Source organism: Mustela erminea, chromosome 9 (assembly GCF_009829155.1).
Source record: "Mustela erminea isolate mMusErm1 chromosome 9, mMusErm1.Pri, whole genome shotgun sequence".
Lineage (NCBI taxonomy): Eukaryota > Metazoa > Chordata > Mammalia > Carnivora > Mustelidae > Mustela > Mustela erminea.
In genome coordinates, this window is record NC_045622.1 from 108,597,856 (window position 1) to 108,610,651 (window position 12,796).

Here is a 12,796-nt window from a genome sequence, read left to right on the forward strand (position 1 = left end):
GCCACTAAATTCCTGGGTCCTTACAGAAGCGGAAGCAGGGCGGGGAGCTGGTGTGCAGGGCAGGGGCAGGACAGGAACACTAAGGCTGGGTTGGACACACGGCTCCTCCTGCTGGCCCCAAGGGCACTCACCTCTGTTGGCCACCATAACTTTCTTGATGGGCTTGTACTCCAAGCGCCGGACATTTGGGGAGGCAGCAGGGGCGGTGGAGGTTCGGCGGATACCCAGGAGCCTCAGGCCCCCACGGACGGTTTGGAACTTCAGCATCTGGAAGTCAGAGCAGGATTAGAACGACTTTGGCAAGGAGGGTCCCCCAAGAAGAGTGAGGGTCTGGCTCTGGCCCCGCAGCGGCCCCACGCAAAATCCAGCAACCTCCCCTCTCCCCATCCCTCAATTCCTGGCCAAACCCAATATTTCCTGGAGGGCTAACGGGGTGTAGGGAATCAAGCAGTCAAACCAGAACTCAAGCTCACCGGAGCATTCTGGTAACTTAGACAACTTCACACTCTTAAAGCAATCCTGCGTGCGGGCGGTGTGTGCTAGTCAGAGGGCCCAGCGGCCTAGGTTTTAGAACCTCCCCGTGCCACACTAGCTCATGCCCCTCCACTGGGGTTCTGCCTGGCCAGGTCACGAGGGTAACGACAGGTTGACCTGCACGGATGCACCATCCCAGGAAGCAAAGCCTCCACTCAAACTTCAGGAGTGCGACTTGGTCACACGGTGACAGAGCCTCCTTCTCTACGTGGCTCCTCGAAGAGCACTGAACCTCAGGTTTCCCCCCGCCCCACCATCTCCCATCGTGGACCCACTAGCAGCCTGAGCCTCTGAGACCTGTTTCACATAACTGGCCCTCTGGGAGGGGCACTCTTTCCGGGGGGGGGGGTGGCCCTGCCAGAGCCCACCGCCCTGGCAGAGAGCACTGCCCTCACCTCGTCCTGGGCACCGAATGCCACCCCACTCGGGGCGGCCGGCAGATCTGGGTGGGGACAAGGGCCCCACAGAAAGAGTCCAAACCACCACACAGGTCAAAAAGTCAAAAGAGGCAAAAAAGCTCTTGCTCCTTTAGGACAAGCCCAGCGACAGAGTGAACAGGAATGGTCAAGAGACCAGGAGCAGTTTCACCACAGACAAAAGAGAACAGCGAGCGGCCACTTCACCTATTAAATCAGCGACAGTGTTGAAAACACTGGGACTTAGTGCTGGCAAGGCCTGTGGGAGACAGACCTGCGAGGGGAGGGCTGGGTGTCCAGGCAGCTCCTGGAAAGCTCCCTGGAAATCCCATCACGAGCCTTTGAAATATTTATGCCCCTTGGGCCGGTGGTTGCCATTGTAAGAATCCAACCCAAGGAAACGTTCTAAAATGGGAACCAAGGCGGATGCAGAAAGATGTTCAAAACAGTGTTATTCACAACAGCAAATAATTAGAGGCCACTCACAGATCCAACACTAGGGCACCGGCACGGACGCTCTGTAACGATTAAAGATGACTGTCCGCACCGCTCCGAGAACAAGGGGAATGCCTGTGACACAACGTGATGCTCTGGAAATTAGAAGGGTAAGCAGTATGATTTCATGACGCTTTGTTTAGGCGAGGAAATAACCGGAAGGAGCGCTGTCAGAAGCACCTGAGTCACCCCCACGTTCTAGAACTGGCGCGGTGTTGTTCTCTTCCTTATGCTTCTCCAGACAGGCTGTGTCTTCTCCACTGGGGGGATGTCATTTACAATGAGCACAACACAGACATATATGGAAGGGACTGGAAGATCTCTGCGGAAAAAGGCTAAGTGCGCCGGCTCCGTCGTCCCCCGGGGGCTGGTGAAGACTCCGGTCTATCCTGCGGACGGCACCTGTGCGTGAGGCTGGGCGCCCTCCCCCCACACACAGTGGGGCCACCTCACCTGCCTCACCCCGTGCCCCAGGGGAGCCGATGGGTCTTCCTCACCTGTCCACAGGTGTGTAGCCTCATAGCTGGTGCCAGGGCACCAGGAGTCTCAAACTTCCAGAAGTTTCAGCTATTTCCGGGGAGGCCCATGTTTTTCTCCCACCTGGGTGGGTTTGTTCCTGCTGCCACTCAGGCACCTACCCCGTCTTGGCTATGAACAGCCCCTCATACTCCCACTCCCTTTCCCAGCTACAGAAAGGATCCCGGAGGCTGTGCAGAGGGTGGGCACAAGTGCCTCCCAGTCCACAGCGAGGCAAAGAGGGAGCCTGAAACACCCACGCAGGCCTCAGAGCACCCCCGCCCCCACGTCTATCCTCACAGACACTGCTGCCCGGCTTCCCTGGCAATACGACCTTCCCTACCAAGAGCTGGGCTCGGGCCGGGGCGCGAGCCTCCAAATACCCCGAACCCGTGTCCAGGCAGATCAGGCCCTGGGGCGCAGGAGAGCGCCTAGAAGTTCACAGAGGAACGACCAGGGTCCTCTCCCCAAAGCCAGAGCGGTGCGGAAAGGGGCGGAGAGAGCAGGTGCCTCGAGTCACAGGCCCGGGTCTGCTCCCAGCGGGCCTGCCTGCGCTGTGAGATCTGGGGACCCGAGGCCCCATTTCCTTGTCTGTGAGCTAGCACCAACCCCCCAACCTCGGCGGGTCATCCTGGGGACCCGGAGCATGGAGCAATTGCTGGGCCACTAGCACTTTCCTCCCAGAAGAGCAAAGGCGCACAGAGAAGCTCTGTCTCCAGGGGGCACCCCCCGCAGCTGGCAGCCCCAGGCCCTTGCTCAGTGAGACACGCACAGGGGGTCGCGAAGAACCTCCCCGCAGCACTCACCCTGCACCAGCGAGGCACCCAAGCCACTTCTGCCCAGGGAGGCTGTGGGCGACTGGCTGCTCTGCCTGAGGCCACCGTACTGGGTTACAGTGTCCAGGCACCAGAGTTCTGAAAGCCCACGTGGTAGCCAAGACTGAAATCAGGGGAAGAGGTGCCCACAGTGGCTCCGGGGCCTGGAGCCAGGAGAGGCAGGGAGGTTGGGTCATGAACACAGCAGGTGATTCACAGCCTGCAGCCCACTCCCTTGACCCCTGGGACCAGGGAAGACTCCAAGGGACGTGATGTGAGGCAGGACACCAGCCAGAAGGACAGCAGAGAGCCTGGCCGACCGGGACTGACTTGAAACCTGCTGCCACTTGAGGTTAAAGGCACAGAAACATCAGGGAGTGGGCCGAGCGCAGGGGGAGGCTAGCAGGGAGCAGCTCATGTGCCTGACAGAGGACAGAGGTCATGCTGCTCCTCGAAGCCCAGACAGAGCCCAGAAGCTCCACACATAGTGGAGTCACACACGACCCTGACCTGCTCCCCATCCCCTCCCGCCAGCGCCACTGCCCGGCTCCTAGGAGGACACAGGGACCAACGAAAATGTCCTCTCGTTCCCAGCACATGTGCACCCTTCTTAGAACATGGCTCACCCAGCATCCTGCCTCGTCCCTTGTCAAATCCTCTGCTCCTCCTAGACCCGAAACCCAGAGGTTGGGGGTCAGCTGCCCAGTGTCTCCTAAGGCCTTTCCAGAATCAACTACAGCTGGAGAAAACGGGCAGGACAGGAGCGGGCTGCCTCACAGAGCCCTCTCCTCCGGGAAGCAGGACATCTGTGAGTTGCGTGTGACGAGTCCACTCCGGGTGTGTTGAGCTTGTGGGTTCTGGGATGGGCCAAAGGGAGGCCCTGCGCGGGCGGACTCCACTGCTGCCTGCATCTCGCCCCCTCTCCCAACCCGGGAGGGAGGGGCGCCCCTGTGCAGTGCTTTTTTTTGGCAGGGGCGGTGGGCGTGGAGGCAGGAAGCCACACTGTTGGGGAGGCGCCTGGCCAGACACAGGGGTAGAAGCAGAGCCCCGAGGTGGGAGCGGAGGCAGCGGGAGGCTGCCGAGCACCAGGCTGCCCTCCCACAGCCCTCCCAGAGGGGCTGCCTCTGGCATTAAGTGGGGCCCCGCACTCAGGGTGGAGTGGAGTGGCCTGAGCGCCAGCCTCTCCCCACAGAGGCGCTTTCCCAGAAACAGCGTCCGGAGCGCGGGCCTCCCCCAGACCCTGTTCCAGGCGACATCCTTCGCACCCTCACAGCGGGGCGGAGACCAGCCCGACGTGCGGGTCGCAGGTGAGTGCTGCGGGGCCGGTCCCAGGCTCCCACCATGGGTTTTTGGTGGGTGGATGGTAACCAAAAAATCCTCAAACTCACTGGCAGTTTGGCTAAGAATCTCGCTGAAAGGCTCCAAGGGCCTCGTTAACCAAACCTGGCATCTTGGAAAGCCCTGGAACCCTTGGGCCAGGGAGGCTGCTGTCCCGGGAGGACAGCCTCGCCAGCTGGATCTCCTCAGGAGAGGCCGCTTGATGCTGCCCGAGTGCAGCGAGCCTCTGATTACCCGCCTCAGGCACGCCACATCACCCTGCTCCACGCTGGGGACACACATGCGCCACGGCTCCTTCCCTGACCTCGGCGACGGTCAGGGAAGAAAGAGGTACAGAAAAACACCCATGGTCACCCGCAGATCCCTTACCCTGGTTTTCTCTCCAGAGAGCTGGCAGCCCCCGAGAGGCCCGTTTGCTATTTTCTGCACATGCCAGCTGACAGATCGCTTTCCTTGGCCTCGGGTTGTGCATTCGAGCCTGGGAATAGAAGGCTTTGACTCTCACTCGGGACGTGTAAACAACGCCCTGGCGGCGAGCGGGAGGCCCAGGCAAGCAGGGAGGGTCTCCGGCAGCTGCTCTCTCCGCACAGCCTCCTGCGCGACTCCACACCTCCCGCCTCCCCGAGCAGGGTTTCTCCGACAGGAGACCGAGCGGCTCGGCGTTCTCCTTGCGGAAGGCAGGGATGACAATCAAGTCAGGAAGGGGCCTGCAGCCACCTGTGGAAGGAGGAAGGGGACCGACCCCTTCTGCCCAGCCTCGATGATCTGCCCACTCGGCTTCGAGGACACGCGGCACTCCCCAGGCTCTGCCCGCACGCCAGGACGGGGCTGGCCGGCGGGACCCGCGCTGACTGCACGCCAGCAGGGCCTGTCCTCTCTACCAGGTACCGCATGGGACGAGACCTGACTCCAGCAACTCTCTACAGTGCTCATCATGCCCTTGGACAGATAAGGAACCACATCCCAGGTGACCCAGCAGGGCTGGGTTTGAGCCCAGTGTGGCTGCTGCCTCCAGAGCGGGAGCTCTCCTCCACCAGGGCACACGGAGTCATCCCCAACTAAAGGAGTAAGTTGTGGCTTTCATTGAAAGCAGATCGCAATGGGTGCCTGGAAACCAAAGCTGCCCGAACCCCGGCCTGAACTTCCAGCAGGGCCACCAGAGGCCTCTGCAGGCCCCACCTGAGAACAGGCGGACAGTGCCAGAAACCCCATGTCCCCTGTAAGCCAGGGCAGCTTCAGTTTCTCCAATAAGCCATCAAAATGTCACTGGAAGTGCCACCACTTCAGACCTCAACTACATCTCCCAGGCTGCCTCTTGCAAGCAGGAGCAGCACCAGATTCTGTCAGGCCACCATCGTCCACATTTTGGTCCACACAGTAGGCCACTGCACTCAGGGTGGGTGTGCCCTCAGCCAGAGGAGCCCTGCTGGGACCAGGGGAGGGCAGTCACCTTCGTGGTGTAGCCAGGCGTCAGGAACCAGAACGCCCCTTCAAGGATGTGTCCTGCTTCCATCCTCAACAGTCCTCCCGCAGCATCTCCGGCAGCCTCGGAGGGCAGCGGTGGGCAGGCGCACACTGGAAGGGGAAGCCACGGCCCTGTTTCGGGGCTGCCTGGATGATGGTGGTTTCGGAGGCCCCCAGGCTGGGCTCCCGTCGCCTGTTCCCAAGCCCCTCGGCACGTCTGTGTCGGAGGCGTGTAGGAGGGCAGCCGGAGGGGGTGAAACGGGCTCAGAAACCGGCCCCAGGAATCTCCAAATGAACAGACAAGACTCCCGTACATCTACTGCTCCGGCCCTCCCAGCGCTGGCAGCCCCACCAGGCTCCAGCCCTGGCCCCCAGCCGGCCTCGGCAGGGCCAGTGAAAGCAGGTCAAAAGCAGAGGAAAGGATTCTTGGCAGAGGACTGCGGCCGTGGCAAAAGCCAGCCTCTGATGCGTGGGGCCGCTCCCAGCGAGCTTTCTCTCCAGGCAGCTCTGTGCTGTCCTCAGCGTGTCCATCGGGGGCCCCAGGGCTGGCGGCCAATGGGGACAGATGAAAGGAAAGGTCTGAGCCAGTATCAAAGCACCCAAGAGAGGCTTGACTAAGGCTGAGATGTCTGGGTAGGGGGAGCCGAAGGGAGGACACGAAACCGTGAAGGTGACAGATGAATTAGAAAGGGGAGCGAGACTACAAAGTCAGCGACGGGCGTGGAAACAGCACGTGGCCTGGAGCAGCGCAGCGGGCTCCTACCCTGAGCGGCGTGGTTCTGGCTCCACGGGCCCTTGATTGAAGGCGGCAGGGAGAGGGGAGGAGGGCGGGACAGCCACCCTGGGCCCAACCGCGCTGCGTGGGCTGCCGGGATACGGAGGCGGGGGCTGGAGCAGGCTGGGAGAGAGGAGGCGAGCCCGGGGCCTGGGTGTGCAGGGCGGTGGCAGGGAAGGCCAGGGACGAGGACGGGGCAACTGGCACCGCAGTGGCCGCCCTGAGCCAGCCTCTTCCAAGGACAGGGCGACCTGCAGGTCAAACACTGCCCCCTGGTGCAAAAGGAGAGCTACTGCCGACCAGCGCACACCTGCCAGGACAGTGTCACGAGGCCGGTCACCCCCAAGGCTCCACATCCTTCAGGACTCACTCAGAAGACCTTCCTGGACATCTAACCTCGAGCTCTACACCCTCCCTGGAAAATCTCTGTCACTGCCCTTCCCACACCCCTCTGTCTTCCTGTCTATGGAGGATGTCCGTGAGGTCATGTCTGCCCTTGGGAAGGAGCACTTCATGTAACGATTTGTGGACCCATCTCAGGAGACACTGAGGAGCCTCCGTTTATTTTGTCCTTCACCGTCTCCTAAGTGCTCTGTACCGTGCCTGACGCCGTGATTAAACGTCTGGGGAATGAATGGATGAATGAACAAAGGAATGAATGCTCCAGATCACACAAATTTCCAGAAATATACAACACTGAGACCAAGAGTCATGCCCCTCCTCGGAGCAGCACACAGACGCTGCACACAGATTAGAGCCCAAAGTACTGACAAGGAAGTTAACTAAATGGGCAAAGTCAGCAAAAAGCACCGTCCCGAATGGAAGCCAGGAGCCAGGAGAGCTGAGTAAGGCGACCAGCATTAAAGCCTTCGTTCTGGACAGTGGCTGGACGGTGGCTATGCAGGGGGACAGACCCCAGAGTGCAGCAGGCGTGTAAGTGGGCCAGGAAGAAGCTCCCCGACCCCTTCATAGCACACCACCCCGGCAGAAGGGTCATGGAAGATCGCCTCCCCAGTCGCTCACCCAGTTCACCCCAGTCCCAAAGTGTCAGGGAAGTGGATGCCAGTATATGGGCTGAACCGTGTTCCCCAAGGTCTTCTATGGAAGTCCCAACCCCAGGACCTCAGAACGTGAACTTAATTGAAACTGCAAGGTATTCAGTGAAAATGAGGCCCTTAGGGGGCCCTAATACAATATGCTTGCTGTCCTTACAAAAAGGGGAAATTTGGAACCAGAGAAAGACAGACACAGAGAGCAGATCATGTGAAGACACACAGGAAGAAGAGGGTCACATGTCCAGAGAGATTCATCTAGAAGGATTGCTGGAAAGTACCAGAAGCCAGGAGAGAAGGAAGGACCCTCCCCTACAGCTTTTGGAGGAAACAAGGCCCTGCCAACACCTTGATTTTAGACTTGTGGCCTCTAGAAGTGATAATAAATCTCGGGGCGCCTGGGTGGCTCAGTGGGTTAAAGCCTCTGCCTTCGGCTCAGGTCATGATCCCACGGTCCTGGGATCGAGCCCCGCATCGGGCTCTCTGCTCAGTGGGGAGTCGGCTTCCCTTCCTCTCTCTGCCTGCCTCTCTGCCTACCTGTGATCTCTGTCTGTCAAATAAATAAATAAAATCTTTTAAAAATAAATCTCTGTTATGAGTTTCGGGGACTTCACTATGGCAGGCCTAGGAAATTAACAGACTAGGTTCCCCACTAATGACCATTACCTTCAGAGACCCTATAACCAAGGACCAGGACCAGGGGAGACACAGGCTGGGAAAATGTCCCTTTCTTTCACCTACTCATGCTGGCACAGGCCACAGCAGGGCCTTCAGAGCACAGCTATTTAGGATTGTGATCAGTGTCCCCTCCCGGGAAGGCCGAGTGGGAGGCCGTGACCATGGGCAGCGCCAGCACCAGCACACAGCCGCACGGAGAGCGGGCAGCAGCAGGACAACCTCCTGAAGGACACCAGGGCCGTCTCTTCAAGGCCAAACCCTCAAGGCCGAGGAAAAGGTGCCCACGGTCTGGGATGGGGCAGCTGGAGCAAAGGCACAAGAGGAGCAGCCCGGGGTCGTGCACTGAGGCCAGAGGCAGGAGCGAACGTGCTGCGTAGGCCGGGGCCCTGCACCGGAACTCTGACACCCGGTCGCGAGCTCGCCAGCACAGCACGGGCCGGGGCCGCAGCTCCCAGGGCAGGAGGTCCCAGCCCAGACACCAGGCAGGCGAGGAGAGACCGGCAGGACCCCCTGGGCATTCTGAGGAAGCTGGATTTGAGAAGGAAAGACCAGAAGGCGGAATGCACGTTCCATGCAGGGAAGAGACAAGAACCCGGAAACACGGCAGCTCTGCCAGCACCTCTCGGATGCGGGGCAGCGACCCGTGGCTCCTGCCCGAAAAGCAGGGATGAATGGCACGGTGACGTCCAGTTAAAGAACATAGAAGTAGTGCAGGTATAGAGCAGCGAGGAAGAGCAACGCGTGCAGGCCCCCGTGAGGGCCACGCGGTCCTGAGTCCCCTGTGGTCACGCGCCAGGTCCTCCAAACCCTCCCCACGACAGTTCCCTGCACCCTGAGAGCTCAGGTCTAGAGCCGCAGGAGGTGAAACCCAGACAGACCAGATGGTGCTGCCCCTGCCCCCAGGCCCTAGAGAGGCTCCACCCGGGGGGACAAGTGACAGAGCCCAGTTCGAGCCCAGGAACCAGGGAAGGGTGGCCAGGCAGGACAGGGACGCCAAACACCCCTCAGCCTCCACCAGGCAGCCCCAGGCTGATGGGCAGGCAGCACGACAAGGACTCCTCTCTAGGAAGCCACCAGCCCAGGGAAGAGCCGCAGTGACCAGCAGGTGCCGGGGGAAGTGGCTGCCTCAGTCTTCCCTCTGAAGCCAGAGATGAGCAGCCCTAAGGGTCCTGCCCCACCCAGGTTCCAACCCACGTCCCCGTCAGTCTTCAGTAGGAACGGACAGCCAAGATCACCAGGTATTTGCGGCAGTCACCCCAAATTCACCAAAACAAATGGGAAATAAAAAACGGAGAACTCTGAGGAGAAGAGTAACATGGAGAGAGATAGTTAGGAAAAAAAAAAAAACTGTAATTAATCTCAGAGAAGTAAGAGAAGCTATCGCTTTGAAAGGCGGCAGCTATTTTAAAGGCAACGAGAAAGAGCTCTAGGAAATTAAAAATAGAGTTGCAGACACTTTTAACCATAATAAATAGAAGAATGAGAAGACAGTTGAGGACATCGCCCAGAGAGCAGAACAGGAAGACTGGCACACGGCAGTCCCGGGGCTGGGGACGGGCCCTCCGGCGGCGGTGGCGAGGGCGCTTAGAGATGCCAGCATGATGCCGTGAGTCCCACCTGGCAAGGGAGCCGGGCGGGATCCACCAGCTTCCTGCACGAGTTTTCTGGCACAACCGTCACAAGCCACCCCAGACGTGGCAGCCTGAAGCAACAAGGATCTGTGCCCTCCCCGTGGCGGAGGCCAGAAGTTCCAAATGAGCTGCATGAGCCCAAAGCGAGGTGCCGGCAGAGCCATGCTCCCCCCAGAGTCTCAGAAGGGGGTGTCCTACTCCACGGCCCCCTGCCTATGGCACCTATGACACCTCGGGTTGTGGCCACATCCCTCCGGTCCTGGCCTGTGTGGGCACTCAGCCTTCCCTGGCACGTATCATCTCCCGCCTCTCTCTCTCGAGGACACACGTGACAGCATTAATGGGTCCCTAGATAATCTGGGGCCATCTCCCATGTCAAGGTCCTTCCCTTCATCACCTGCACAAAAACCCTTTTGCCACTGACAGGTTCCACGATGCGAATCCAGAGACCTTCAGGGCCGTCATCCAGGCTGCTATGCTTCCAAAATGGAGAACGAGAAGAAGGTCACGTAACAGTTAACAGGGACACTGAGCCAGAAGCTACTTCCGAGGGAAGATGTCCTCCAACCTAGAACTCTCCACCCGGTTAGACTACCAATCACGTGCAGGGGCAAAACAGACATGGTGTCGGGTACACCCAGCCAAGGCAAGCTTACTGCCCAGGAGCTGGTTCGCCTGGGAAGCTCCCGGTGAAGGGGCATCAAGACCAGAGAGTAAATAACCCGAGATGAACACGGAGATGGCACAGGAGATGCGAGCGAGCGCTCAGAAAGATGGTGACCGGGAACCCCTGCCCGGCCAACTGCGGAAACCAGAAGGGCCAGGGCGGGAGAGTCCAGGAGACAGAGGGGAAGGGGGCAGTAAGCAAACAACAGAAAAGGCTACAATGCCTGAAGTCCTTGAAAAAATGGAGAGGAGGGGCAGTGTGCAACTGGGATGAAGAATGGGGCCAACAGTAGCTCGAAGAAGCTGCCGTGCAAGAGGAGCTTGTACGAGAAAATTGTACAAGAAGTTGTACAAGGAAATGTTTCCACATATGCACGAGGGGTTCTCAAGTGTGAGTATTTTCTTGATTTTAATATGTACAAACTGAAAATGTACTTAAACCAAAACGGTTTCCTAACCCGGGAAGTGCGTGCAGGAGGGGGGCTGGGGCAGAGGTAAAAGCAAATGAATTCTTGCACAGCAGAATGCACGGCCTGGGCAGCAGCTAGGAGTGAAGGGTTTGTCTCTGAGGAGACAATCAGGGAGGGCAGGCTGGACAGGGACTGAAGGAGTTTTGGAGCCTCATGACACAATTTGACCTCCCAAGTGTGCATGAATCACTTCGGTAACATTACAGTTCAAGTTCACAAAATGAAAAGCGCATCCCACGAACAGCGCAGTTTCTCCTGCTTTTCTTCCAGTCCCGTCCCCCGGCTCTCTCCTCCTCCCCTGACCCCCAGGGGCCAGCACAGGCCAGTCTCTGGGGGTGCTGCTCCCCCTTTGTGGATTTTACACTGATCAGACAGATGTGTACCCAGGCCATATACCTGTGTTTTAATTTTTCCATAAATGATACACTATCATTGTTTAACTCACTCTTTTCACCCAATGTATTTGGAATCTATCCACATTGTTACAAGTCGTTCTAGCTCATTAATTTTAATGAGCTGTATAATAGTATACAGACTACAGCTCAACCATGCTCAAATGAGAGACACAGACCAGAGGTGGCCTCCAATTTTAGCGATTAAAAACTGTGATGTGGGGCGCAGGGGGTGCTCAGTGGGTTAAGCCTCTGACTTCAGCTCAGGTCATGATCTCAGGGTCCTGAGTCCCACAACAGGCCCTCTGCTCGGTGGGGAGCCTGCTTCCCCCCGGCCCCACCCCGCCTGCCTCTCTGCCTACTTGTGATTTCTCTCTCTTGTGTGTCAAATAAATCAGTAAAATCTGAAAAACAAAAACAAAACAAAAAACGGTGATGAAAGATTGACAGATCCTTGTTGCAACTCGGGGCAGGTAAAGCAAATTCATGGTACTATTTGCTTCATTTTTATGGATGTTTGGAAACAACCACAGTAATCTCAATTGAAATATTAAAAAATTGGGGCGCCTGGGTGGCTCGGTGGGTTAAAGCCTCTGCCTTCGGCTCAGGTCATGATCTCAGGGCCCTGGGATGGAGCCCCGCATCGGGCTCTCTGCTCAGCGGGGAGCCTGCCTCCCCCATCTCTCTCTGCCTGCCTCTCTGCCTGCTTGTGATCTCTCTGTCAGATAAATAAAATCTTTAAAAAAATATATTAAAAAATGAATAACCTTGAACTCATATACAAAATGTGTGGGAATTTCTCCAGGGCCTACATGTAGAATTGGAACTGCTGTCTCAGACAGCAGGCACATTTTACCTTTTTTTTTTAAAGAGAGAGAGAGAGAGAGAGAGACAGAGTGTGTGTGTGTGTGTGTGTGTGTGTGTGTGTGTGTGTGCGCGCGTGCCTGTGTGTATACAAGTCGCGGTGGGAGGGATGGGGGGGGGGGCAGGGGCAGAGGGAGAGAGAGACTCTCCCAAGCAGGCCCCATACTCAGTGCAGAGCCCGACACTGAGCCCGATCTCGTGACCTGAGCCAAAAATCAAGACTCAGAAACTCAACTGACTGAGCCACCCAGGTGCCCCCAGCAGGCACATTTTCAACATCAATACTGCCTAACAGCTCTCTAAGGCAGCTGTCCTGGTAACTCACGCAGCCACCAGAAGCACAACAGAATTTCTATTTCCCCACATCCCTGCTCACTCTTCTGTCAGACTTTGATTTTTGTCAGTCTCATGGGCAGAAAGTCATTTCTCTGATTATTGGTAAAATTGGATATTTTCTTAAGATTACTGAGATGGTTTTTAGGTTTTCTCTTTGATGAATTGCCTGTTCATATCATTTGCCCCTTTTTCTACTAGATCGGTTGTCTTTTTCTTACTAAGTGTAATAAGTCCTTAAATATTCTAAATATGAACCATTTTCCATTATATACCTGGAAGGCATCTTCCTGCCTGACAAAGTAGGTTGTGAGTCTGAGGAAGAGCAGAGGGAGAGGAAGCGGGGAGGGCAGTAGG

The 12,796-nt window shown here is 57.5% G+C and overlaps 1 protein-coding gene across 5 annotated transcripts in view; it reads right to left on the bottom strand.

Annotated features, from left to right (window-relative positions):
* The window catches only part of PC (pyruvate carboxylase), a 96,590-nt gene that overhangs the window by 22,907 nt on the left and 60,887 nt on the right, over nucleotides 1-12,796 (bottom strand). For 4 of the 5 annotated variants that reach the window (XM_032357562.1, XM_032357563.1, XM_032357567.1 and 1 more), the window contains one exon: nucleotides 132-267. In XM_032357562.1, the coding sequence (XP_032213453.1) occupies nucleotides 132-267 (136 nt within the window). Of the gene's footprint in view, nucleotides 1-131; nucleotides 268-2,767; nucleotides 2,876-12,796 lie in introns of those variants that run through there. The other variant, XM_032357565.1, reaches the window with a different exon arrangement.